Here is a 25,827-nt window from a genome sequence, read left to right as displayed (position 1 = left end):
GTTGTTTTGCCATTTTAAAAAATGTGTGGTTTAAGTATTTCCCCTTTTACCTAGAAATCATTTAATAAATTTTAAAAAATTTTTAGTTGGAAAGATCTTTTTGGTTTTTATTTTGTTAATTTTTTGGTTTAATTGCACTGTGATCATAGAATATTGTTTATAATGTTAATATTTCTTCTTTGCGGAACTTACTGATGTTTCAGTTGTGACGCAGTATTTGATCACAGAGAATGCATTCATGTGCCCTTGAGGAGAAGGTATAGTGTCTGTTGTCAGAGTGTGGAGTTCCCTACAGTTCCATACTGTTTACCTTGTTGAGTCTCTGTCTCCTTACTTATTTTGTCACTTGGTCTGACTTGTACTGACGGTAGTATATTACATTCTCCAATTACTAGTGAGTTTTTTTCTATGCCTCTTTGCATCTCCTGTAGTTTGTGCTTTATAAAGGTGTTGTTTCTGTTACTTAGTACATAGATGTTCATACATTCATTGTGAACCGCAGCTTAGTATTAGAAAGTGTCTGGCTTTGTCAAATCTGATGCTTTTTGGCTAGAATTAAACTTTTTTTAAAATTTATTTATTTATTTATTTTTGGCTATGTTGGGTCTTTGTTGCTGCACGTGGGCTTTCTCCAGTTGCGGCGAGTGGGGGCTACTCTTTGTTGCAGCGCGCGGGCTTCTCATTGCGGTGGCTTCTCTTGTTGCGGAGCACAGGCTGTAGGCGGGCGGGCTTCAGTAGTTGTGGTGCACGAGCTTAGTTGCTCCGTGGCATGTGAGATCTTCCCAGACCAGGGCTCGAACCTGTGTCCCCTCTATTGGCACATGGATTCTTAACCACTGCACCACCAGGGAAGTCCCTAGAATTAAACTTTGATGTCAGTGTTTCAACTCCTATTTTCTTACTGTTTCCGTTTGCCTGACATACCTTTGTCTATCTTTAATTTCAGCCTTTTGGAATCACTTTAACTTGTTTCTCTTATTGACACATATTCTGAGTATGAGTCCTTTATCAGATATATGTTGCAACTATTTTATCCTTGTTTCTAGCTTCATTTTTTACTTCCTTAATGTCTTTCGAAGAAAATCATGATTTTGAACTTCTTCTGTGTGACACTGGAGTTTATTCATTTTCAGTTCTGTGGAGTATTCTGTCATATGAATGTGCCAGAAGCATCCCATTCTGCAGTTGATGGTTATTTGGGTTGTTTCTGGGTTTTATTATTATGCACAATACTGCTATGAACACTCTTGTACAAGTCCTTGTGTGCAAGTTTCTTTAGGGTGTTTAAGCGTGGGGTTGCTGGGTCATAGGGCGTGCCAGGTGGTCCCTGATCATTTTCCATGGTGATTGGTTCCACATAGGCCCCTCCAATGTGGTACACGGCTCCAGTTGCCCCACATCTTGGTCAACATTTGCCAGGCTGTTTAATTTTTGGCTAATCTGCTAGGAGTGAAGTTATTTCACGCTAGGGTTGAACAGGCATTTCCAAGATTATTAATTAGGTTAAACATCTCTTCCTATGTTTGTTGGGTATTTATGTTTCTTGTGAAACATCTGTTCAAGTCTTTTGCTCATTTAACGTTTGGTGTTTGCTTCTTTATGTTATTGACCTGTGTCTTTATCTATTCTGGATACAAGTCCCGTGTGGGTTTGTGGCAAGTGTGGAGTAGTGAGTACTTGTGTTCACCGATGGCGGGCATTTTGCCACATTTGCTTTACTTCTCTGCCTGTGTACTTGTATGTAGCTAGACACAGGTCGAGGGTTTTTTTTCTGAAACGTTTGAAAACAGATTGCAGACATAACATTTCATCCCTAAAATACTGTATCCTAGGAATAAGAATACTCTTCTACATAAAATACCATTGTTTTCCCCAAGAAACTTAGCAATATTAATTCTATATTATCTGCAGCCTGTATTCAGATTCCCCCAGTTGTGGCCCCTGTTTCTGATCAGGATCTAATCAAGGTTCACACGTTGCATTTGGTCGACATGCTCTTTAGTCTCTGAATTTAGAAGAGTCACCCTGCTGTTTCTCTCGCTGTTTCTCTTGACCTTGACCTTTGCCATGCGTCTGAACTGGGTGTCCTGTCTGGGCCCCTGGTGGGTATGTCTGGAGGTTCCCGAACGTTGCTGGCATAGGTGGACGGCGATGGGCCCTCGGGAGATGAGTGATGCAGGCTGTTTACTGCGGGTGGCCCGCTTCAAGGACAGTGCCAGTGGTGACAGCCCGGTGTCCCCTCATGAAGGAGCATTTCCTCTGTGATTCATAAACGACCTGTAGGCACAGCAGATCTCCTGCTCCCAATAGCTTTTCCCCAGTCGGATCATTTTCCGGATCTGAGAGGTGATGCTCTCTGCTTGTACATGCAGTTCCATCTTTTTATTTCTTTAAAGCCGTGAAGCGTTATATTTCACAGACCTGAACGCTCTGCTCGGGTCCAGGTCTGCGCCTGCGGTTCCTGGTGCTCCTGGTCCTCGCAGGGCTGGGCCTCCTTGTCTGCTTTTACGAGTGTTGGCTGGGAGCCGGCATTTCTTAGGGTTTTTCCTGTGAATTCACTGAGGCCTGGGTTGAAGGGGTCCTTCTGAGAGATGCACGGCCTGCAGTTGGGGGGCCCCAAGGTGGTGTGATTTGGAGCTGAGAGCTGAGGGCGGTGACGTTCTAGAATCTCCGAGCACAGCTTTGGTTCTGGTTCAGCCTAACACTTGAGCCCATGGCCCCGGGGACCTCATCTGTAGGGGATACTCCTTCGAGATTACCCACCTCCAGAGGGCTCAAACTTTGTCCCTCATGGACCTGGGACTCCAGGTCCCTAGGGCAGCAGGTGCCCTAGGGCAGGGCCAGCTGCAGGCTCTGTGGCCCTGCCCACGCTGCACTGTGCTCCCACACCAGGGTAGTGGGGAGGCCGGGTCCCCCCTCCACAGGAGTAACCCTGCGGCTGTCCTCCGTCTGTGGGCCGGGCCTGGGGGGCTCTGGGGGCATTTGTAGCAATGGTGGAAAGGCTGTCAGACTGTCTCTCTTTTTAATTTTTAAAGGAATGTGTCTTGCAGAACCCAAAGTTGTGCTCCATGGATTAAGTTTCAGGCTCCTTTGCCCTCTGGGTGGGGGGAGAATGACAGGCCAGTGGAGGTGGGGGCAAGGCCAGCGGGGGGCAAGGCCAGTGGGCGGCCATCGTGCTCACCGCTCCGGGCGGCCTGGTGCCAGGAGATAGGATAATACGATTATTCTCAATTAGATTAATAAAGAATAATTAGACGTCATAAATCAAGTCATCATAGAGTATTGTCATGGGAAAAATATGTAGCTAGAATTAATTAGTTTTCAAATAAAGTGTTTACTTTAATTGCTTGAAATGATGGAGCCCTTAATTGCCGAGGCTTCGTCTTGGCCTGAGCGTCCGGCTGTTGTAACAACTTGACGGGTTTATTCCCTACGTCCGGGGAAAACAGTGGAGGAGGACTTGATTTCATCACCTGGGAGCTAGCCTGGTGCGGTGAGGTTGTGGAAACGCCCGTCAGGCCGCAGGCAGGTGGCAGGTGTGGGCTGGGTTTCTGCTGGCGCTGCCCAGGCCCACCGTGCTGCCTGTGTGTGTGTGTGTGTGTGTGTGTGCGCGCGCGCGTGTGTGTGCGCGTGAGCGCCTGTGTGAGCACGTGTGTGTGTGTGTGTGTGTGTTGAGGGGCTGCACGGTGGGAGCCTGTGCAGGGGTGGCCTGTCCCTCTGTCCCCAGAGCCCCTTCCCGAAGGCCCACTCCGGCCCTTTCACTTCCCCCCTCTGGCAACTGTGTGGGCGCCTTCCCCTTGCTGTGTGCAGGCTGGGTGGGGGCTGTCCCAGAGCCCAGCAGGAGAGGCCCCCCCCAGCTGCCGCAGCTCCCGGGGGGTCCGCTCCTAGCCGTCCCCTCTACACCCTTGGCCCGGCCCAGGGCCTGCGGGCAGACATACGTGGCCCTGGCTGCTTGTGAAATTGGGGTGGCGTGGTTGGGGTGGGCTCGGGGGGGCCCTGGCAGCTTCTCCTTTGGGGTGGGTGGGCCCAGCAGGCCTTACACACAGGACCAGTGATTTGAGGAAGGGTCTGTCCTCTGAGAGCAGCCCTCCAGGGGAGTGGCTGGGTAACTGGGCCCTGCCCCTTGCCCACACACACACCTGTGCCGGCCCTTCTGCCCCTTGGTGGCAGCGTGCAGGCTCTGGAACACTTCGAACCTGAGCCTGGGAGGCCTAGAGCAGATCACCGGACGGTTCCTTGGGTGGCTGTAACAGTTGGAGGTTGTGATGAGCAGGACCGGGACCCGGCAGGCCGTGTTTGCAGCCCATGTGACGAAGACCGTGGACCCCATACACCTCTGACTTGGCTGGGAGGGCTTGTTGGGGAGGGCCCCCTGAGGGAAAAGCTGGAGCGAGGCCTGGGCAGAGGGCAGGATGAGTGCTCCCAGTGTGTGGACAGCTGAGACGAGGAGGACCCTGCCCAAGTTGGTGGGGGGTGTGGGCACTGCTGCCCTTGCCTGGGGACAGTACCTGTTGGGACAGAGGGTGCCGGGGTGGGCAGCATCCAGGGATGCTCTGGTGCCTTCCCGAAGGAGGACAGGTGAGTCATTCACGCCCTTCCTCGGTCCCCAGGTGACAAGCATGGCAGCCCCACCGCTCCCACCACCAGACCCCCAGTTTGTCCTCCGAGGCGCCCAGTCGGCGGTGCACACACTGCATTTCTGCGAAGGAGCCCAGGGGCAGGGGCGCCCGCTGCTCCTCTCAGGGTGAGTACCCCCGGCCCAGGGTGAAGTCGGGGGGTAAGGGGCTCAGGCTGCCCATCACCCGGGCACTCGCCCTTTCAGAGCCCTCGACGCGCTGTCCCCTCGGGCCTCCCCCGTGGAGGACGCAGGGACATGGTCTCCGTTAGAGGCGCCAGGCAGCTGGCACTGTCAGTGGCGGCCTCCCCACCTCTCCAGAGAAGAGGCTCCAGGGCCCTGCCACCCTCCCTGTAAGAGGAGCACGTGTCCCCTGGTTATGTGTTCAGAGCTGTCCCCTGAGCTGGGAGCTGCTGGCTGGAGCACCTGACCCACCAGCTGCGTGGTGTCCAGCCCGCTCCCCCCCATGCCCGAGCCTGACTGGAGCTTCTCTGAACAGGTCCCTTCGTGGGCTGGTGCACATCTGGAGCCTGCAGACACGGAGGGTGGTCGCCACCCTGGATGGCCATGGGGGCCAGTGTGTGACCTGGCTGCAGACACTGCCCCAGGGGCCCCAGCTCCTCAGGTGAGTCTTGGTGGCAGTGAGCCAGGTTGTGGCCTTCGGGGGGGTTCCGTGAGCTTTCCAGGGGAGGCCCTGAAGGCCTCCCCCAGCTGCCAGACGGCCCCAACAATGGCAGAACCGGGTGACTTGTCGAGGGCAGCGCAGCCCGGGTGTGTGGGCCTTCCGGGCGGGTGCCCATTGAGAAGAGCCCGATGGACGCTTAGGACGGCTCTGTCCGAGCCCACCCTGGCCTGCTGGGGCCCCCAGGGCGAGGGCTGGGGGCCAGTACTTGGAGGAGCCTCCACTTCCCTCCTGCAAGTCGCGGGCCCTGGTGTCCTCATAGCCGCTCTGCAGCGCAGCCTTCTCCCTGGCCATGGAGCCACCTTCCTGCGAGGCAGGAAGGACTGGTCGCCAGGGTGGCACAGAGCTGAACCTAAAGCTCACCCAGGCTGATGGGGCCCCACTCCCTGCCCAGTGCGGCTGCCCCAGGGGGGACTGGGAGGCCGTGCAGGTGCCAGGGTCGTGGAACTCTGGGCTGCCAGCGTGGGTGGGTGGGAGATGGCAGAGCGAGGGGTCTGGCCCCCTGGCAGAGGAGATTGCATGTGTTGACACCATGGTGGGCCGGGACTGGGGAGTCTGGGGGCTGGGTAGCAGTGAGGGAGGGTCCTGTGGAGGTGACGGGCTGGGACCCCAGGTGGGAGGTGGGCCAGGAGGCAGCAAGAGGGCGCTGGTGGGTGAGGGAGTAAGGCAGGGGGCTTCCCTCCTTCCCCTGGAGAGGGGGATGGTGAGGGAAGGGCACGGACAGGAGGGAGCGGGGGCCACCTGGCAGCCAGAGCGACTGCTATCTGGGGCGGCCCTGACATCTGCCCCTGTACAGGGGTCCCAGCTCTGCCACCCCCGTCAGAAATCTGCCAAGTCAAAGAGGGCTTTCCCCGGCGCCCTCTGCCCCAGAACTCCCAGATGGTCCTGCTCTCCTGCTCCAGACTTGGAGCTTGGACACCTGGGCACCGTGGAGCCCAGTCCCCATTAAACAAGGCCTCTTGGGCTCCCAGTGGCTTCAAAGCACTTTTGTGTGGGACTGAAGCCGCTCCCACTCCCTGCAGGTGGCTGAGGCCCCAGGAGTCCTGGAGGCCATACCCTGGGCGTGTGTGCTTGTCCATCCATCTCAGCGCCTCGCTCCTTCCCTGCCCAGTTGCCCAGACGCACCCCTCACTGCAGGGCCCTCACGTGGCTTTGCTCTTTCCCTGATGATGGATGCTGTGTCTGAAGACCCCACAAGGCTGCTGGAAACTTCCTCCTGAGGTTTGAGCCGAGGTGTAAGCCCTTCTGGACATGCTCCTCTGCGCACCTTGGGCTGGCCTTGGGGAGCCTCAGGCCGGGAGTTCCACCCCTTGGAGAGCTGGCTGGTGCTGTGCGGGGTGGCAACTCCAGGGGCACCCTGCTCATGTGCATGATGGATGGCGCTGTGGGGGCCCCCCGCCTAGGCAGGCGCAGACCACGCAGGTGCTTGGATGCTGCACTAGAGGCCGGGGCCCAGCTGTGTTTGGAAGTCAAGCCTCCAAAGTGGCCCTTGAGGGGGAAGGTGCCCTTTCATGTCAAGGGGCCGGAGGACAAAGCTGGGAGCCAGGGCTCTGCAGACACCCCAGCCACACCTGTACCCCTGAGGATGCACCTGTGCCTCTACAGCTGCCTGGGTGGGCTTGTTTCCTTCTTCCTTTATTGGGAGGCGTGATGTACTTACAGGAAGGTGCATAAGACGAGTTTCAGACCATCTTATCATGGGTGGACACCTGGGCAGCCACTGCCCGCCCCACGCCCGCCCAGCGGCCTGTCCTCATCCTCAGGAGGCAGCCCCTCCACCTCATTCTTGCTTTACCGTCTGAATATGCATCTCCAAAAAGCATAGACTCATTTTATGTTTTTTTTCTTTTAACCTAAATGGAGCGACATGGAGCAGCTTCCTTTGTGTCTGATTCTGTGTTTGCGAGACCCGCCAGGGTGTGCACGGCTGCAGTGTGTTGTGTGGGACTTTCTGTCTTATTCCTCTGGACGTGTGTACCCAGATTCCTCACCTTTCTGTGTCGGTGGAGATCTGGGTTGTCCACTTGGAGCTGTTGTGGATGAGGCTTGAGAAGACTCCCACCGGGCCTCCCGGTGCTGGGGGCCCCCGGATCCAGCAGTGGGGCTGCTCAGAGGCCACCAGTGTCCTTGAAGGGGCTCCCACTGGCCAGTCTGGGATGGTTAGGGCACAAGAATCAATGAGAACTCTGGGTGATGACCCATCAGTAACACAGGAATGTGTGAGTCCAGACTGATGGGAGGAGGGGAGATAAGAGGCGAGAGCCCGCTGTCTGGTGGGTGTGCCTTGTGGACGTGGAAGATGACCGTCTGCAGGGCTGACGGGCAGCACCACTGTGGGTGGAGGCGCTGGGTCATCTGAGGCCAGGGTGGCGGATGTCACAGTGTCTTTCCCAGAAGTGCCCACGGCAGGGGGAGGGGCTTTGAGTGAACACACCTGGCGGGCGCCTCTGTCCAGGTGATCAGGGTGGGCAGTCGGCCTTATGTGCAGTGTCATCCCCTTGCTGTCCTCCCCAAACATGGAAATGTCACCCTGGGGATGACACGCACACACACAAGGGACAGGGAAAGGCGTGGCCCGTCCAGTCCAAGGGCCTGGTGAGCGCTGACCAGCCCAGTGTTTGTCCCGGGGCCCCGAGCTCGCCTCTCCGTGACTGGCACTGACCCACATGGGCTGTGCCAGGGTCCCTCGCTGTGGGGGAAAGCGTGGAGGTGGCGGCGCAGCTGGGCGCGTGTACAGCGTTAGCAGTTAGGGGTCCAGGCGAAGGAGGCAGGGAGCCACTGTTCTGGGGGTTCCTCAGATACAGGACAGCCCTCCCTCCCTGTGTGGGTGCCCTTGGCCGGCGCCTCTGTGTGAGAGCACGGTTCCCACTGCTGCTTCTCTCCTGAGCTCCACTCAGACACGGTGTCGAGAGGCCTCACGTTCTCTCTCTCCCGCGTCGCTGCCGCTTCAGGCCGAATGACTCCTGCTCCCCAGGGTCCAGGCACATCCTGCCAACACCAGCGGTTCTCCAGACAGAGCTGGGGTCTGGATCAGGATCGGGTGCCCTGGGTCTACCTGGGGGGCATCCATCCACGCAGCACCGAGGTCTCCCAATGGTGCAGGTAGATTCCGGGCCCCGCGTGCCCTCCTGTCCCCTTCCACAGCTCCAGGACTGGCCCACTGTCCTGTCCCCTTCGTCCCCACTGGCCTATGCTGCTGCTTCTTCCCTTGTTTGTCTGGACCTCACCCCTTGGGAGGAGGATGGGAGGGCGGTTCTGTGGGGTGACCCTCACGTCGGCTCAGCTCCGGGGTTTCTTGGGGTCAGACTGGGGAGGTGGGCTTTTGGGAGGAAACCCTTCTCATCCCCTTGTCAGGGGTCTGGAACATCTGTGGGGCTCATCCACCTGGGGAGTGTGTCCACGGTGTCCCACCAGCAGGGACCGTTCCCTCTGCCTCCTAGGCTCCTAGGAAATGAGTCCTGAGGCCCAGCGAGGAGCATTTCTGGTGAGTGTTAGAGCCGCGCAGTGGATAGTGAGCCTCAGGGCTGCAGATACCCCGTCCCTCCATCCTCAGCGTCCGCCCAGGGGCTCTGCCCCCACAGCTGTGCCTGGGCTGATCTCACGGGGAGGGTTTCTCCTCCTTTTATAGCATTCTACTTTCACTGGAACTCTTCTGTTTAATGGGAATTCTCCTCCCTGTGTATATATGTGTTCACTCATGGGTCTGAGCTCGTGGAGATTTCTTTTATTCTTGGGTTAGAATTTCATTCTACCCATAACACACTGACATTTGTCCTCACCCGGGAGGGTCACGGCCCGTCTCCTCTTATTTTGGCAGCCAGGGCCGCGACCTGAAGCTGTGCGTGTGGGACCTGGCGGAGGGCAGGAACGCCATCGTGGACTCCGTGCTCTTGGAGAGCGTGGGCTTCTGCAGGGGCTCTGTGCTGGCTGGGGGCCTGCAGCGCTGGTTGCTGGCTGTGCCGGGGAGAGGCAGCGATGAGGTGAGTGAGCCCATTCACCCTTGGCCCCTGGCTGCAGGAATACTGTGCCCCGAGTGGCTCCTCAGGCCAGCCTTGGCCTGGTCACCTGAGGTGGCCCTGGCGCTAGGGGTTGGGAAAGGGGCCCGAAGTGGCCCAAGGTCTCTGGGAGGCCCTGGCACCCAGCCAGGAGCAGCACGGGATGGACAAGGTCAGGGCCCGAGGCTGTCAGGGGCCTTGGGAGCAGGCAGGCATGGAGGGAAGCCCCAGGCAGACCCCATGAGGTCGAGGTAGGCCTCAGAGTCAGGACAGCAGGGGAGGGCGGCCTTTTGGGGTCAGAACTGGGCACTGGCGTGAGAGGTCTTGGGCAGGGCTGAGACACAGGGTGTAAGGGCTGGCACCAGGGTGGCAATCGCAGTCACAGATGAGCGGGGCCCCTCAGAGGACAGGGCTCCTGGGGGCAGTGGGTGGGATGGAGCCCCAAGGTCACTGTCAGATGGAGTTCAGGCTGAGTGTCCAGCAGTGATCTGTGGCAGGGACTGGTCAGTCTGGGCAGTGGTGTTCACACCCCAGGGACAGAAGAGGCAGAATCCCCAGGGGAAGCAGAGCCCAGGACGGGGTGCCGGCGGGGAGCGCCGAGGGCAGGGGGATTGGGGTGCTGGAGGCAGTGGGGGAAGGAGCCCCAAGTGCAGCGGGATGGCCTGGTGGGTGGGGGCCTGGGGGCGCCGAGAGTGGGCGTGGGCCTGGGGTACATGTGCAGGGGGAGGGAGGCCCCTGCCTACCGCCCACGCCCCGTCCTTCCCGTGTCCCCTGCTGCCCTGAGGGCCTATGCGGCGGGCGGGGCTGGGCAGGGACGCAAGCCTTGCACCCGGGAAGTTTGGCCCCCACCCAAGAGGAGTCGTGAGTCTTAAAGCAGATTCAGCTCATAAATAATGAGGCAGGAACAGGCATCTATTTGTTCATGATGGCGTTTAAGTCACCAATTAGGAGCTACATGCGATTTTCTTGCCAGTTTGCCAAAAACCTGTTAAAAGTTTTATTAACGTGAAAAGAGAGGGCTCTGCTTTCTCCTGGTGGCAGCAGCCGGGTGGCGCCGAGCCTCCTCAGTGGTGGGGGCCGGACCACACTTCTGCTGAGGTTGCCTTCCGCTTCCCCCGCCAGCCTGGCCCAAGACTGCTCGTCCCCTCTGCTTCTCTCCAGCTCCCCAGCTTCTGGTACACCACCACCCCACTGCCCGGGAGCCACAGGTCTGGGAACCTTGCATATCCTGGGAAAAGGGCTGTTTTCCATGTTCCCACCTGGAATCAGCACCACTGGCCTGTGCCCAGACAGAGCCAGGCCCGGCCGTCTGGGTGGCCACACTTGCCCGAACCAAACATTTTTCCTTCTGGAAACAAAACTTGCCCTTGAATGCCAGGTGGAAGCATCCCGGTGTGAGGAAGGCCCCGGCAGAGTGCAGAGCCCCTCCTGGGACCACAAGGACCAAGGGGCACTTGTTCTGGATGCCAGCACTGTGCCCCCTCTCATGGCGCCTAGCCCAGGCCTGGGCTGCCCTGGTGTCGCCCTCACTCTGGGCCACTCACCTCTGCCCGATCCCCCCGCCCTCGCGTCTCTCCTCACTGCCACCAGAGGGGTCTTCCTGAGCCCCCAGATCAGGGGTGGGGGCATCCCTCTCTGACCCTGGACCCCGCTCCCCCATCGCCCAGCAGCTTGTCCTCCTGACGTAGTGACGTTTTAGGAAACTGGCATCGGAGCAGAAATAGGAAGGCAGGCATCCAGCCCCCAGCACCACGTTCCTTGACCTTCTAGGTCCCCCGCCTTGGCCGGGACGGGCTTGGGTGCCTGAGGCCCAGCCAGTCCCCACCCCTGCCTCCCTCCCGCTGACTTTGGGGGACAGAAGGGCTCCGAGGCCCCCTCCTCTTTGGTTTGCTCGGTCACTTCTGGGCCACACTCCATGCCACCGCATCCTCCTGTACCTCCTTCATTTTGCTGGAGCTTCCCCTGAGCTTCGTGGGTGCTACAGGAACTCCTTTTAGCAGCCTCTAATTCATGGCGGGATGACGCTCACGTCACTTAGGTCCTTTTCCGTCTCTTTGGGGCAGTGAGAACGAGGTGTCTGGGGTAGGTGCTGGCCCTGCAGGCAATGTGATACCGGCGGAGGGGGCTGTGTGTGCATGTGTGTGGGCATGTGTGTACACGCATGTGCACGTGCGTTAGTGAGAGCAGCAGCAGGGCTACACCCGTTCCACACTGTGTATTTACACCTTGAGTTCACCCTGGGGTTTCCTCCTGGGGGTTCTGTGCCCCAGGTGTCAGAAGTGGACCAGCAGGTGTAGGTTCTGTCCCCTCGATGCCCCATCACGTCTGGACCTCAGACTCCTCATCTGCAAACCTGGGGCTGCCCCGTGTCGACGAGGGGTGCCTTGCAGCTCTGCGGTGCACACACTGTTGTTGGTGGAGTGTCCCCAGGAGGGTGGCTGGAGCCACCAGGTGGGGACATGTCACCCAGCCAGGCGCAGGAGGGGCTGTGTCAGCGTCAGGCGACACTGAGCACAGGCCGCACACGGTGGAGGAGCAGGCGCTGGGGCCCCAGGTGTGCAGGTCTGGGTGCCATGCGACAGTCCTGGAGGGCTCAGGGTCATCCACGTGTGGGGCCCGACAGGGAAGGAGTGCCAGGAGGAGGGTGGGAGGCCGAGTGAGCTGAGTCAGCGCCGTGGGCCAGGCCGCCTGCTTGGCCAAGAGGTCAACGCAGAGGAGGCCTGAGGTAGCTGCGGGGCAGTGACACCGCTTGAGGGACCTGCCAGTCACTCATGAGTGACGCGTGCATTCCACACAGCCCGGCAGTCCCCGAGCCCAGGAGCCCGTGGGTCAATGCGGGAGGCACGGCCTGGGTTCCCGAAGGCGCAGACAGGCCCACAGTGGCCGGGCTGAGGCCTCAAGAGTCTCCTGTTTGTGCAGCACAGACTTGACTTGGCTCTGGCCCAACTCAGCTTGTTTTCTTACTGTCAGGTTCAGATTCTGGAGATGCCGTCCAAGACGTCAGTGTGCTCCCTGAAGCCCGAGGCACAGGCCAGGCTGGGCATGCCCATGTGCCTGCAGCTCTGGCAGGTAAGGCCCAGCGCCCGCCAGCCACGCCCACCGACCACACCTGCCGGCCACGCCCGCCAGGTGTGAATCATGCCCATTAGGGACTTGGTTCCTCATCACCTACGGGCACTGGCCCCTGGGAGGCGTGTGCACAGCGTCCTCCTCAGCCTTGGTGTCCCCAGCCCTCCAGCCCTCCTGCTGCGAGGACGCCTACAGACCCTTTGGGGATGCCGGGCTCGTCCTCGTCTTCGCAGGGCGGTGTGGGAGACAGCAACCCCCTCCTGGGGGAGCCACATGCTCCCCTCTGGTCTGCTCACCGGCGCGGCCTGGCGTGGGGCCGGGAGGGGGTGCTGACTAACCCTGCAAGCCTGCACGGCCCCTGCGTCGCCAGGATTAATTTTTGTTACTTCTTTGCCTTGTTGAGGCTGGAGTGGGCTTAATGTGCTGGCTTTCCCTGCGGCCACACTTGGAATTTCTGATCCACGCCATTTCCTTCTTTCTTGGCTGTTCTCTCTGATTAGAGAGGGTCTGGAGGCATCTCCTGAGGCTGCGGCAGAAGCCGGGGGGCAGCGGAGTCACAGGCCTGAGTCCCTGCAGGATGGGTTCTGGCTCTGGGGCTGAGCGCGAGGCCTGGGAGGGACCCTCCTGACCAGAGGGGCAGCTTCCCACCCCCAGCGGTCAGCACCAGCTCAAAATGGGCGTCTGCTCCTGGGGGCAGCAGAGCAGATGGTCCGGTGCATTCATGTGGAAAGAGTCTCGGCAGCGTCTTTACAGCTGCAGAAGCCATGGGGAGCAGGTCACTGACCAGGGCTGTCCCGGACCGCTGCCTGCGGCCTGTTTTTCAGCTCCGAGCAGCTCACCTGTGCCTCCTCAGAGCCGCCCCGGGCTGCCTGGGACCAGGGGGAGGCCGTTCCTGCCCCTGCTGTGACTCTCCTTACGAACCCGGCCAGGCTCGCATGGTTTGGAGGTGTCTGTGTGCCCGCAGGGTCCCTGGGCCCAGCTCTTGTCCCTCCAGGGCCCTGCCCTGTCTTGCAGTTGGTGTCCCTGCCATCTCTGAACTGAGAGAAGCCCATGGGGGAGGGGCGTGAGGAAGTGGGGACTCTGAGACTCACCTGGATGGCAAAGCTGCTGGTGCCAGCAGGCAGGGTTGGGGGGCGCCTGGAGGGGCAGCGGAGGCTGTGGAGGTGGCCTGGTGCTCACAGGCCCCGGGCGGGACGGGGCTGCATCCGCTCACCCTCCCTCCCTGGAGATGCTGTCATTGCCTAATCGTGTAAGAATTCCATCAGAAAAATGTGCAGATATGGGATGTACAAACTTGTCAAGGTAATTGACGTGGTTGACAGAAGGACAAATCGAGTTGTGTTAGTTGATACAGATCCAGCGCAAAGCATCCTGTTAAGAAAAGACTATGCTGATTTGAAATGTCCCTTTATTCCTCGCCAAGCCTGGAGGTCCAGGTTATAGCTTATTGATCTGAGTGTGGCAGAGTGGCCCAATGTGGGATTCCTTTCTGAAACATTCAGAGATTTCTTGTTTTGCTCCTGAGAGTGGATGGCCTGTGTTGTTAGGATGATTGTCATGTAGGAGGTCAGAGGTTGTCCACACCAACCCTCAGAGCAGGTCCTCCAGTGTCCCCCCCACACCCCCAGCTAAGGGCTCCCCAGGGAACCTCGAGGTGCTGGGGGGCGCCTCGGGCTGGCACACCTGGGGTGGGGACGGGAACGCAGAGCGAGCAGAAGTCAGCCTGGCACCAAGGGCGTGGTCGCCAGAGGACTGAGGCCCCAGAGCCCTGACCCGCCTGCAGGGTCTGTCCTGGGGGGCCGCAGGGACCCTGTGTGCTAGGAGAGAAGGTGGAGGGGCCTCAGTGCAGGGACAGAGCCTGGCACGGGGCCCTGTGGCTGGTCTGGCTCCTGCCCTGGCCGCCCTGTGTGCCTGCACAGGGGGCTCAGTGGTGTGCAGCCCCCACTCCAGCCTAGGCACTCAGAGCTCCCAGACCATAGGCAGTGGGGGAGCCCTGGATGCAGGAGGAACATGCAGGGTGGGGACTGGGGAGCAGGCTGGGCCAGGCAGTGCGGTGGGAAGCTGGTGGGAGGACACAGCAGTGCCCCAAGGGGGATGGACCCAAGGGGGCCCCGGCAAGTTCCTCACAGCTGCTTTCTTGGACTCCTCCTTCCTGCTTGTTTTTGGGAGCACATGTTATCATCAGAAAAAAGGGCTTGTGGGAGGCGTCCTCCAGATCCCAGAGCTGGTCTGTACGGGGCTCCCCTGGCTCCCCTCACTCTGCGGGGCCCTGAGACATACCCCTCACACCAAGCACGGCGAGCTCTGCTTCCTGGGGTTCAGGACGTAGCTAGCGTCCACTCATGTTAGACACTCACGGTGTGCAACACCTAGGCATGGAGCCCCTCTGGGTGGGCAGCGAGCTCCAGCAGGTGGGCCAGGAGGGCCCGCCTGGGTACTGTCGGCCACGCCTAGGCACGCGGCTCAGCACCAGCCTTGCCTGCCAGCAGCGGGTCCCCATTGGAGGCAGCCTTGCTGGCGGCCCCCAGGCCCTGTGCTCACCACTGGCCATCCAGGGTTTGAGGGCCGCCGGCTGAGCTCCTGGCCTCGGGAAATCCTCCGCTGGCAGGGGGCGCTTGGTCGTTTCTGAGCCCTGGGAGCTCAGTGGAGAGCAAAGGTGCCGGGTCCTGGCGGCAGTCCCGGGACTGGGCACCAAGCACGGGGCGGCCGCTCTCAGTCGGTGCCAGGCCGACCCAGGGTCCCCATGCTCCCCTGCAGGCGGCTGCACAGCCCTCTGACCCACGCCCTCATCCATCACGCGGCTCGGCCGGCAAGGCGCTGACTCTGCAGCCTTGACGGTTGGGGGGCTTCCGCGGCGACGTTGACAAAGTACAGAAGGTTCATTTTTCATTGAGACGGAGCTCGAGATTTTCTTTGGCCGGCAGTTCTAGACAGGTGGCCGGCCCCGCCCAGGGGTGGCCGCACGTCTTGGCCGGTGGGAAGGAGTGGGAGGACCAGCCAGTGTCCCAGACCCCGACGGCAGGCACACCACCCAGCCCGCACTGGCCCCAGTCTGGGTGTCGGCCCCCTGGGGGTGTGCAGACCCCCCAGGGCTCAGTGGGGAAGGCGGCCTATCTCAAGCTCCTTCTCCTCCAGAAGGCCCGGGCCCCCCGAGCATCCCCCAGCTGACAGCGAGCTGTCCCCACAGGCTGACTCCAGTCCCGGCCCTCTCCTCCTGGCTGGCTACGAGGACGGCTCAGTGGCCCTGTGGGACGTCTCCTCACGGAAAGTGTGCAGCCGCGTCTCCTGCCACACGGAGCCCGTCATGGGTCTGGACTTCGACTCCCAGGAGGCCAGGGGCGTCTCAGGCTCTGCGGAGAAGGCGCTGGCCGTCTGGAGCCTGGATGAGCAGCAGGCCCTGCAGGTCAGTGGGCCAGGCCCGAGGTGTCATTTATCCTGCTCTGCACCAACAGTCTGATGGGCTGGAACAATATTTAGGCATGAAGAGGACTTGTGGCAGGTCCGCAGTTAATTAATCATCGGACCCGGCGCGGGCGGGCCTGGCGGGCGGCAGTAGAGGGGCTGGCGCTCGTGAGCCATTCACAGGGTTTGGGTTTCCCTCAGACCTTGGCTAATAGCGGTCACGTCTCGTCCATCTAGAGGAAAGGCATGTAGAATCCAGGACTGTGCAAGCCCGTTTGCAAAACTCAGAGGAATTTGGTCAGTAAGGAACTGATCAATCAAAAAGAAAAAAAAAAAAAAAGAAAAAACCCCAAACCCTACATGGAGAAATCCCTTAGTGAGGCCCCTGTGGCTGTCTGCAAGCTGCCCGGGGGCAGTGAGAGGGCCGTAACGGCTCAGTGGCTTCCCATCCCACGTGGCTGGGGGCCCTTCGGGGCCACATCTGGGTGCCCAGTGCTCAGCCCTGTTGGGAGGGGGTGATGGAGTTGGCCGGGAGAGGAGCCTCCTGGCCAGGCCTCAGATGGGTGAGGTCCTGGGGAGTGAGGTGCTGGGTGTGCCCTGTGCCTGTCAGCCCCCTGAGGGTGACCTGAGTGCACACTGGCTTCTGGGCGGGGGCGCCCCCATTAGCCAGGAAGCCTCAGAAGGCTGAGACCTGACCACGGCCGGCTCTGCGAGCCCAGGTCTGGTGGGGGAGTGGGGCCCCAGTGCGGAGCTGTGTATCCCACCTCCTGGAGCTCTGGAGGACAGGGCCTGTGGCTATGCCCTCTACAGGGGCTGTGTGGTCCAGGCTTCCCTGCAGGCAGGAGACCGCAGGAAGAGGGCATCTCTCGGGCCCTCCCCAGATGGGAGGCCTTGCCCAGCAGCCCGGGGCCCCCACAGCCAGGGAAGAGGCTCTGTGCACTTGGGTGGGTGGGAGAGGGCAGGCATGGGTGAAAATCGGGAGACACTGCCATGCCCAGCGGACATTGCCATGCCCTGGGTGCAGGATAGCAAGGGGCAGGGCTATCAGGGGTGGGTGAGGGGTCCTGGGCACGAGCTAGGGGCCAAGGGCGGACTCAGCAGGGAGATCTTCTATGCGGCAGCTGGAGGGACCGCTCTAGCTTCCTAAAAAGCACAGTCCATGGGAGGACCAAGCTAGAACCAGAGCGAGTGGCCATGGCTGCAGGGTCTGGGAAGGGTCCTGAGGGGCGAGCAGCCCTGTGGAGTCCCGGGGAGCGGGGAGGGAGAGGGAGGGAGGGGTCATGTGACACATGAGGACAAGGCAGGTGTTCCAACTTCCTTGGCATCACCTCCTGCCCCCCACGCCCCCCCCCCCCCCACTGCAGACCAGCCTGTGCCACGCTCGCCTGACTTGCAGTAAAGCAGCTTCCCGTTCGTCTTCCTGTCCGGTGTCCCAGGGAGTCCACAGAGGCCCTGCAGGATGGGGTCAAACAGGCCTCCCTACGGGGCTGGGGCCGGCTGTGGGGGTGGAGCTTCTCCAGCCTCCATTCCAGAGGAAGCATCTCCAAGGCCTTGAAGTCCTGGATGTGGGTGGTGGGAGTGGAAGTCACCATGGTGCTCATCTTTAGAAATGGGGCAGAGCCACGTGGTGCTGGGTCTCAATGTTCTGAGCCGTCAAGGACACAGAGCCTGGCCAGGTGGGCATCGGGGTCCCCCCCACACCCTTCTCTGCTCCTGCCTGGTGGGAACCAGGCAGCGACCCCCACCCCCATGAGGTCCAGTGCTCTGTCCTGCTGTGGCTTCAACTTCAGCCCAACTTTGCAAATGCCTAGAGACCCAGGTGGCTCTCCTGAGGGCCCCACTGACTGCGGTGCCCCCAGGACCTGGGAAGAGGCCCCTCCTGCCGTCCTGGCCCAGGTCGGCCTGGTCTCCCCTGGCCTGTTGGAGAAACAGCTGCAGGAACTTCAGACTTAAATTTATGGGGCATGTTCCAGCTCAGAGCTGGAGGTTCACTGTGCATATGAATTGGAAAGTCAGAGCATAGGGAGGCCAGGCCAGCCGGGAGGTTGGTGGAGGCCGTGCCGCAGCCAGGGCCTCTCTTAGCGTGCATCCTAGGAGGCGCCGCTCCTCCCTCCGACTGCCCACTGTGGCCTCGCTGGAGACATCCATGTCCCCAGAGGCCCAGACACCTTCAGGTCCTGGAACGCAGGCCTCAAGGAGGAGGTGTCAGGGCCTCGAGGGCCTCAGTGTCGCGGTGTCCGCAGGCACCTCTCCCTGGGCCCTCGGTGCCGCAACTGGTCCTGAGGCGCTGGCCGTGGAGCCACGTGGGCAAAGATGTGCCTTACCTCGCGGCAGCAGCTCTAATGAGCCCAAATCAATCTCCCCGGGCGGGTGGGCGGGCGGGCGCTGCAGAGGCGCAGATGGGGCTCCTGCGTGGAGTGAGGGTAATGGGAACCAGATGGGGCCGTGCTGCGCGCGCATTCCTGGCACCTGAGGTCATGTGCTGCGAGAGCCACTGGTGGCCGGGATCCTTCCTGGAGGGTCCTGGTCCGAGACGGGCTTGGCCAGAGGCCGCGGCAGTAACTGGAGCCTTCGGCCACCCTCTCTAGGACGTTGGACGCTCACCCACCTGTAGGGGCTGCTCGCTCTGCTCCCCTCGAGCCCGGGGTCTGGGCCTTGGCTGTCGTCAGACACAGGTGGTGTACAGACCTGCCCTCCCTCCCACACTTGGGGCAGGGTCCACGGCCTTGAAGCAGGGGCTGATTTACGGCCAGCGGTATTTCTAGGCCCTGAAGTAATAACTAGGCCCCCACCCCAGCCAACCCAGGCTGGAGTCAGACCACCACTCCCCCCCATCACGCCCACGGCTGGTCGGCCAGGCGTCCCCTCCTCCCTGCTGCGTGGCCGTTGCCCGCCTGCTCCCCAGCCCTGCCGGGGGCTTCCCTCTAAAGTGTGTCAGCAGCTGGTGACACTTGGGCTGGTGCAAGGGAGACCATGGGGCCCCGAGCTGAGGAGCTATGGGCACAACACCATCCCCACCCCCACACACACATATCTCGGGACACCATGGGCGGGGCTCCGGCCGCCTTGACCATACATGGGTGCTGTGGGCCCCGATAGGACTGGTCTCTTCCAGTCCAGGTCCCCACTGAAAGGGCCTTGTGCCTTGATTCTGAGCTTCCAGGAGGGGCTGCGAGGATGGGGGTGCATCACTCCTGTCCCCTTTCCCCTGGGCCGTCCTGGGCATCTCAGCCCCTCCCAGGTGGCAACACTGGCATGGATGCGCTCCGCTCCGCACCCGACTCGCAGCCAGCCGCACAAAGACCACTGCTCAGGCTGCTCTGCAACTTCCCGGCCACCACCTGGGCTCCCAGCTCCACCAGCAGACAGCAGATTTGGGGAGCCCTTTACTCCCTGGGAAACATCCCCGTTGTTAACAAATCCACCTTGAAGCAGGGCCCCGAGTGGGTTCTGGCTCACCCACTGCTCCAAGCCCAGGGCGGAGTTCCTGGGAGAGGAAGAGTCGGGGGCTGTGAGTCACCTTGTCCTTGCCCATGAGTTGGGGCTCAGGCTGACGCACCCCTGCTGCGGGCACACGTGTGGGCTTTGCCTTCTCATGCGGGCATGGCTGCACCAGCTTCCAAGGGAGGGGGCGGTGGGGGTGAGGGCCATGCTGGGCACCCACCCAGTGAGTGGGTTATGGCTGCTTGTGTGCAGCACAGACAGGAGGCACTGAGCCTGGATTCCTCTGGACAAGAGCACTGGAGTGGCAGAGAGCGCGGGACATGCGGGGATGCTGCTGGTCGCCATGGACGGAGAAGGGGCCCGGGACATCACGGGCCTGGGCACTGGACAGAGGCCGCAGGAAGGCAGGGCAGGCGTGCGTGTAGGGGCTGGATGGGTCGCCGCAGGGGCACTGCCCATGTGCTGGCTGCACTGACCTTTTTCAGTTGTTTGTGATTGCATCCCTGTTTTATCTGCAGGACTGTCCTGTCCATTCCTGATCAGGCTTACGTTTGTTTTCTTTAAACATCTTTTCCCCATTTCCCGTCTACCTTTCTCTTCCTCCCCTGAGTCCTCCAGGCTCGATGTGCAGCTCTGACCGGGATTCATCACACTCACTTCCGGGCGCCCGATTTTTCTTTGTTCTCTGACTGCGGAGCTGATCAGAGTGTTTTTATGTTTCCAAATCTTTGATTCTTTCCCCAGTTATTTTTTATTTCTAGGCTTCTAACTTGATCCATTTGTGGTTGGAGAACTAGTTCTGAGTGATAGCAGCTCCCTGAAATGCCAGTAGGTTCCCGTGGCCCCCGTGCTTGGAAAGAGGTATTTCTGCTGCCCACCACCCAGCTGCGCCTGCCCCTCAGGCAGCCGTGTGGTTCATGTGGGCCACGTGGGTCGAAAGCCATGCCTGCCCCGGCCTCGGGGGGGTGCTTTTGCTGGGTCCATCTTGGTGACTTTCCTGGGTCCTGTGTGTTCTTAGTCTGCATTTTGAATCTTCCTGGGGGGTTGAACTCTTGTTATCTCTGGGAAGGATTTTTGCCTGAAAGCCCATTTCAGCAGCGCTTCACATGGCTCAGGCCAGGTGTCTTCTGGCTGCTACTTCCTTCTGTAGCTTTTTTCCATCTTTCACCTTCAGCCTCCCTTCACACACAGGCGTCCCCCTCGTGGGCCAGCCGCGCACACGACCTCATTGCACGGGTTCTGTTTTGTCCCGTGCGCGCTGCCTGGCCGCCTTGTCGGGCCCTCTAGTGGGGCTCTGCTTTTTCATGCTTTGCGACAACCTCTGCCTTTTCTCTGGAGCACTTGGTTGGCTTCCTTCGTGTGCTTTGAAGACACATGGTCTCCGGTGACCCCCGTCTGCTGGGGACTGGTGGCGTCTGGTCCTCACTCCTGGTCACCTCGTGGGGCTTCTCCTCGGCCGCTCCCAAGACGTTCTTTTTATCTGTGGTTTTCAGGGGTCTGGCCTCCCTGAGAGACATTGTCCCATGGCCCTCGAGGCTCTGGTCAGTTTTCTCTCTTCTTCAGGTCAGATAATGTCCATTGATAATGTCCCCTAGTTTACAGACTTTTAAAAAATAATAATTTCCGGCTTCCGTGGTGGCGCAGTGGTTGAGAGTCCGCCTGCCGATGCAGGGGACACGGGTTCATGCCCCGGTCCAGGAGGATACCACGTGCCACGGAGTGGCTGGGCCCGTGAGCCATGGCTGCTGAGCCTGCGCGTCCGGAGCCTGTGCTCCGCAACGAGAGAGGCCACAACAGTGAGAGGCCCGCGTACCGCAAAAAAAAATAATAATAATAATAATTTCCAATCTGCTGTTAAGCCTGTCCTACACATTTTTCACGTCAGTTATTAGCTTTTCAGTTCTACATTTTCTATTACTGTGCCTTTTTTTAAAAAACAAAAGACTCTATTTTTAGAGCAGTTTTAGGTTCACAGCAAAATTGAGAGGAAGGTACAGAGATTTCCCATATACCCCCAGCCCCCCCACTATCGACATCCCCCCGCAACAAGTGGGACATTTGTTACAATCGATGGAACTACACTGACACCTCATCATCACCCAGAGCCCTTGGTTCACATCAGGGGTCACTTCTGGTGATGTACATCCTATGGGTTTGGACGAATGTATAATGATATGTGTCCAGATGTGCAGTGGTGTCTGTTTGTTGTCATTTGCATTTCTCTAATGACATACGATGTGGAGCATCTTTTCACATGCTTAGTTGCCATCTGTGTATCTTCTGTGCTGAGGTGTCTGTTCAGGCTTTTTGCCCATTTTTAAATTGGGTTGCTCATTTTCTTAAGAGTTCTTGTGTATTTTGGGTAACAGCCCTTTATCAGATGCGTCTTTGCAGATACTTTCTCTTAGTCTTTGGCTTGTCTTCTCATTCTTTCAACAGTGTCTTTACAGAGCAGAAGTTTCTAATTTTAGTGAAGTCAGGTTATCAGTTGTTTCCTTTATGGATTATGCTCTGGTGTTGTATCTAAATACAGGGTCACCTAGGTTTTCTCCTGTCGTCATCTAGGAGTTTTACAGTTTTGCAATTTACATTTAGGTCTTTGGTCTATTTTGAGTTGATTTTTGTGAAGGTGGCAGGTCTGTGTCTGGATTCGTTTCTTCTCATGTGGACGTCCAGTTGTTCCAGCACCGTTTGTTGAAAAGGCTACTTTGCTCCTGTGTCAAAGGTCACGTGTTTATGGGGGTCCATTTCTGGGCTCTTTTTTCTGTTCCACTGATCCGTTTGTCTCTTCTTCCACCAACATCCATGGTCTTGATTCCTGTAGCTTCACAGCAAGTTGTGAAGTTGGTCCTCCCGCTTTGCTCTTCACCTTCACAGAGTGTTGGCTGTTCTGAGTTGGTTCTGAATTTCCATTTCTCTGCTAATAGATCCTACCTGTTCACTCATCAAGACAATTTTTTGGTAATGATTTGCATTTTCTTTCATTTTTTGGAACTTATTTAAATATTGCTTTAAAGTCTTTGTCTGATATGTTCCACACCTGTGCCGTTCTGGACTGGTTTCCATTAACTGCTTTTTTTCCTACTCCTTTGGGTGTCTAGTAATTTTTGTCTGTGCCAGACATTGTACTGATGGAGATGGAGACTGGATTCTCTTACTTTGCAGAGCAATCACTCTCAGCCCTGCGGCTGTTCACCTGCACCATGGGCTTGGCTTCCACTCCGTCAGGCAGTATGTGGGGCCCAGGGTCATCCCAGGCTCCTGTAATGCATGGGACTCACCTTCCAAACTGTACCTCCCCTTCGCACTTGTGGGGCTTGGTTTCCAGCTTCATCATGGTTGGCCAGAGTAGGCCCAACCAGGGCGTGATGCCTACCCTGCAGCGCGGCCACGCGGGGTCTCATCTGGTCTTGTGTGGACACACAGATGTCACCCTCGGCTGCTGGGTCCAAGGTCACTGTTGATCTCTTGTATTCGTTCCCTTTAACCCTGCAGCAGCCACTGGCCGGCTAACCTTGTGTGGTGCCCTGAGTGGGCACAGCCCAGCCCTCACAAGGACTCGTGGGACCCACATGGCCTGCAGTCCCTCCCCCAGCCCCCTCTATGCTGCTGCCTCACCCCACGGGTTCCAGCGGCCCCACCCTCTGATCACCTCCTTGGCTTCACGTGGCCGCTGTGCTCCGCCTGGACTTTGCGGCCAGACATTCCGCGAGCAGAGAGCTACTGGGCCTCTGGGAGGCTCCCCTGTCAGCTGCCCTTCCCACCGGTGTTGGTGCCTGGACGCAGTCACGCAGTGTCTTTTGTCCAGTTGGTGGTTGTTGGCAGCACGCGGAGTGGTCTGGCACCAGCTGCCCATCACAACCACCTCCTGTAGTCCCAGCTTCATGAAGGGTGTCTGTTTGTCTGCTGAGCAGACATTCGCGGCTTCTTGTTGTGAACTGTACACACTCTGTTGTTGTCAAGTGTGGGCAGTCTGTCCGAGTGCTCCCTGGTCCCCAGGGCGGGCCCTGGCTCTCGTCTGCTGGCTCCCGGGGTTTCTTGGCCAGTCATTCTTTTGGTGTCTCTCACGTTCACAGCACACATTTGGCTTTAACTTTGGAATCCAGTCAAAAGTCTGTTGAGTATATTTTTATTCCTTTTCAGAGAAATACAAGGGCAAATATTAGGAAACGATTACACCTGGGTGGGGAGAGGAAGTGAGGTTGTTCTGTCAGCACCTCAGTGGGTGTCAGATAATCTCCGTAGAATGAGGCTGACTGTTGTATCTTCGACCCAGATGACAAAGATGAGCAGATCAGTGAACTTCACACCCGTCTCTTTTGCTGCCGTCCTGTATTTCTGTTAGTTACACAACCGGTTCTGTAGCCTTGATCCCTGTATTGTCTCAGGCCTAATCCTGCAGGGGACTATGTTCCCTACTCTCTGCCAGGCCACTTGCTGCCGTTCCCCTGTTTTCTCCTGAGAGACTGGACTTAATCTCCTAGTTCTCCAGGAAGAGCTGATGGGACGCATCCCCTGGGTTCTTACATGTTCACAAATGCTCGTCTGTTGTTCTCATACCTGAGCGACAGTTTGGCTGGATATAAAATTCTCAGGCCTCCCCTCCCAGCTTCGCAGGCGTCACCCCACTGTCTGGCCCAGACCTGGCCCAGACGTGGCCATGGGCCATTCTGCCCTCATGGTTGACTTGATCCTTTTGCCTGACAAAAGGACTAATCAGCTTTGCGTCCAATGACGTTATCAAGCGCATCTTCCTGTGACCACCCTGTAGGCTCTCTGTGGATCCTAAGACTTCAGTTTCTAGAAGCAAGAACAGATTTTCTAAACGGCAAAGGTCAGAGCAGCTGCGCGGCCTTCCACATCTGCTGTTTCTCCAGTGGCCATGCCTCTGTCCCCAGGTTGGGTCACACCTGCCCTTGCTGTCTCTTCCGATTCCCCTCGCTTCTGCAGTGTTTGCTTCTCTCGGTGCCTGTGGATCAGGCTCCCTTCTCTGGGTTTGCTCTCCTGGTTCTTGTTTTATGGAGATCATTGCTTCATGCAGTTCTGTTTTGCTGATTTGCAAAAGTGCCTGGTGAGTGTCTGGTTGCTTCCGAGGAATGCTGCCATCTTTCGCTGAGTTTCTTTCCTCCTTTTCCCTGTGTTGTCTTTGAAAAACGAATGACTCTCCCTGAGGCTGCTCTGGCCCAACAGGAGGTGAATTTGCAGAGAAAGGGGAGCTGCTGTGGGCACACCAGCGACCCCGGGGCAGCAAGGACTCCTGGTGCCCAGGGCTGGGCCAAGACAGGATGGGCGGAAGGACGTGGCCATTTGGGTCATCACGACGATGGCCAAGTCTGTGTTGTCAACGTGGGGCAGAGCTGCCAGATGGCCCCACAATGGCTGCACATCCAGCCCCAGGCAGCCTTCCCCCTTGCATGCCACGCAGGGCTGCCCTTCCCCCGGCTTTGCTGTAGGTGGGGTTTGCGTTCCTTCTGCTCCTTCTGCTTTGGGTGCGGTGAGTTTTCACGAGAGAGGACCCACTGACCTTGCTGCCGTCCAGTGGGCAGTGCTGCTTGGAGGCTGGGGGGCAGTATTTCCTTGGGGAGGGGCCCAGGCCGCAGTCCACTGAGGCCTGTCCTGTCTCAACCCGAGGGTCTGGCCAAGGGCAGAGGTCGCCTGTGCTGGCTCCAGGAGGTGGCAGTAAGATGGCAGGAGCGCTTGGCTCCCTGTTCCTGACAGGGGCGTCCTGGTAGAGGAGGAGGCGTGGAGGCAGGTCTAAGAAGCCACCTAACGGTTCTCCCTGCCGCTCTGATCACAGGTGCGTGGGACTCACGTGCTCACCAACCCCGGGATCGCCGACGTCAAGATTCGGCCAGACCGTAAGATTCTGGCCACCGCGGGCTGGGACCATCGCGTCCGTGTGTTTCACTGGCGGACGATGAAGCCGCTGGCCGTGCTGGCCTTCCACAGTGCCACCGTGCACTGTGTGGCCTTCGCTGACGACGGCTTGCTGGCCACAGGGTCTGGGGATCAGCGCATCAGTGTCTGGTCTCTCTACCCGTGCACGTGACTCGTGGCTCCTTGTCAGGACACTTGGATAGCGGGAAGGTGGTGCAAGGGGTCGGAGGCCATGGGCCACGGGCCCCACTGGTCATGGGAAGAGCCGGTCATTTGGGCCTCCTTCCTGCATGGGACCTGCTCCCTTTCATGAAGCACAGCGTCTGTGCCACAGCGACTGCCATTTAAAGCATAACCAGGCCAGACACTGGGCACCAGCGACCCAGGCAAGAGGCCGACCTGGGGGTGCCTGATAATAAACTTGTTTGCAAACCTGCAAGCTTGAGGTACGAATTCTCCCAGGTGACCCCCTGCTTCCCCGGGTGATCAGAGCCCAGAGCTGTCTGTCCTCAGAGCCTCCACTGGGCAGGGTGGCTGGTCCGTCCAGCAGGGACGCCAAGTGTGGGCCCCGGGTCCTGGGCTCCTCACACCGCAGACGGCCAGGAGCTCCTGCATCACAGGGTTGAACCGGTGACAGGCTCCTGACGGGAGTGCGGCAGGGAGAGGGCCCCCGATGGGGGTGGCGGGGAGGGCACAGGGCTAGGCCTCCAGCAGGACCAGCAGGAGAAAAGAAGGGCCACCTC

General features: G+C 58.9%; 1 protein-coding gene across 2 annotated transcripts in view; it reads left to right on the top strand.

Annotated features, from left to right (window-relative positions):
- GNB1L (G protein subunit beta 1 like) overlaps positions 1-25,523 on the top strand; it is a 44,410-nt gene extending 18,887 nt beyond the window's left edge. For both annotated transcript variants that reach the window (XM_082667869.1, XM_082667868.1), the window contains 6 exons: positions 4,611-4,744; positions 5,115-5,240; positions 9,115-9,277; positions 12,263-12,361; positions 15,549-15,764; positions 25,005-25,523. In XM_082667869.1, the coding sequence (XP_082523995.1) occupies positions 4,620-4,744; positions 5,115-5,240; positions 9,115-9,277; positions 12,263-12,361; positions 15,549-15,764; positions 25,005-25,256 (981 nt within the window). In that variant the 5' untranslated portion in view covers positions 4,611-4,619 and the 3' untranslated portion in view covers positions 25,257-25,523. The remainder of the gene's footprint in view (positions 1-4,610; positions 4,745-5,114; positions 5,241-9,114; positions 9,278-12,262; positions 12,362-15,548; positions 15,765-25,004) is intronic.
- The last annotated feature ends 304 nt before the right edge of the window (positions 25,524-25,827 follow it).

The sequence above is a fragment of the Grampus griseus genome (genome assembly GCF_964374135.1).
Source record: "Grampus griseus genome assembly, chromosome: 12".
NCBI classification, from domain to species: domain Eukaryota; kingdom Metazoa; phylum Chordata; class Mammalia; order Artiodactyla; family Delphinidae; genus Grampus; species Grampus griseus.
This window is presented reverse-complemented; position numbering and strand designations above follow the sequence as displayed.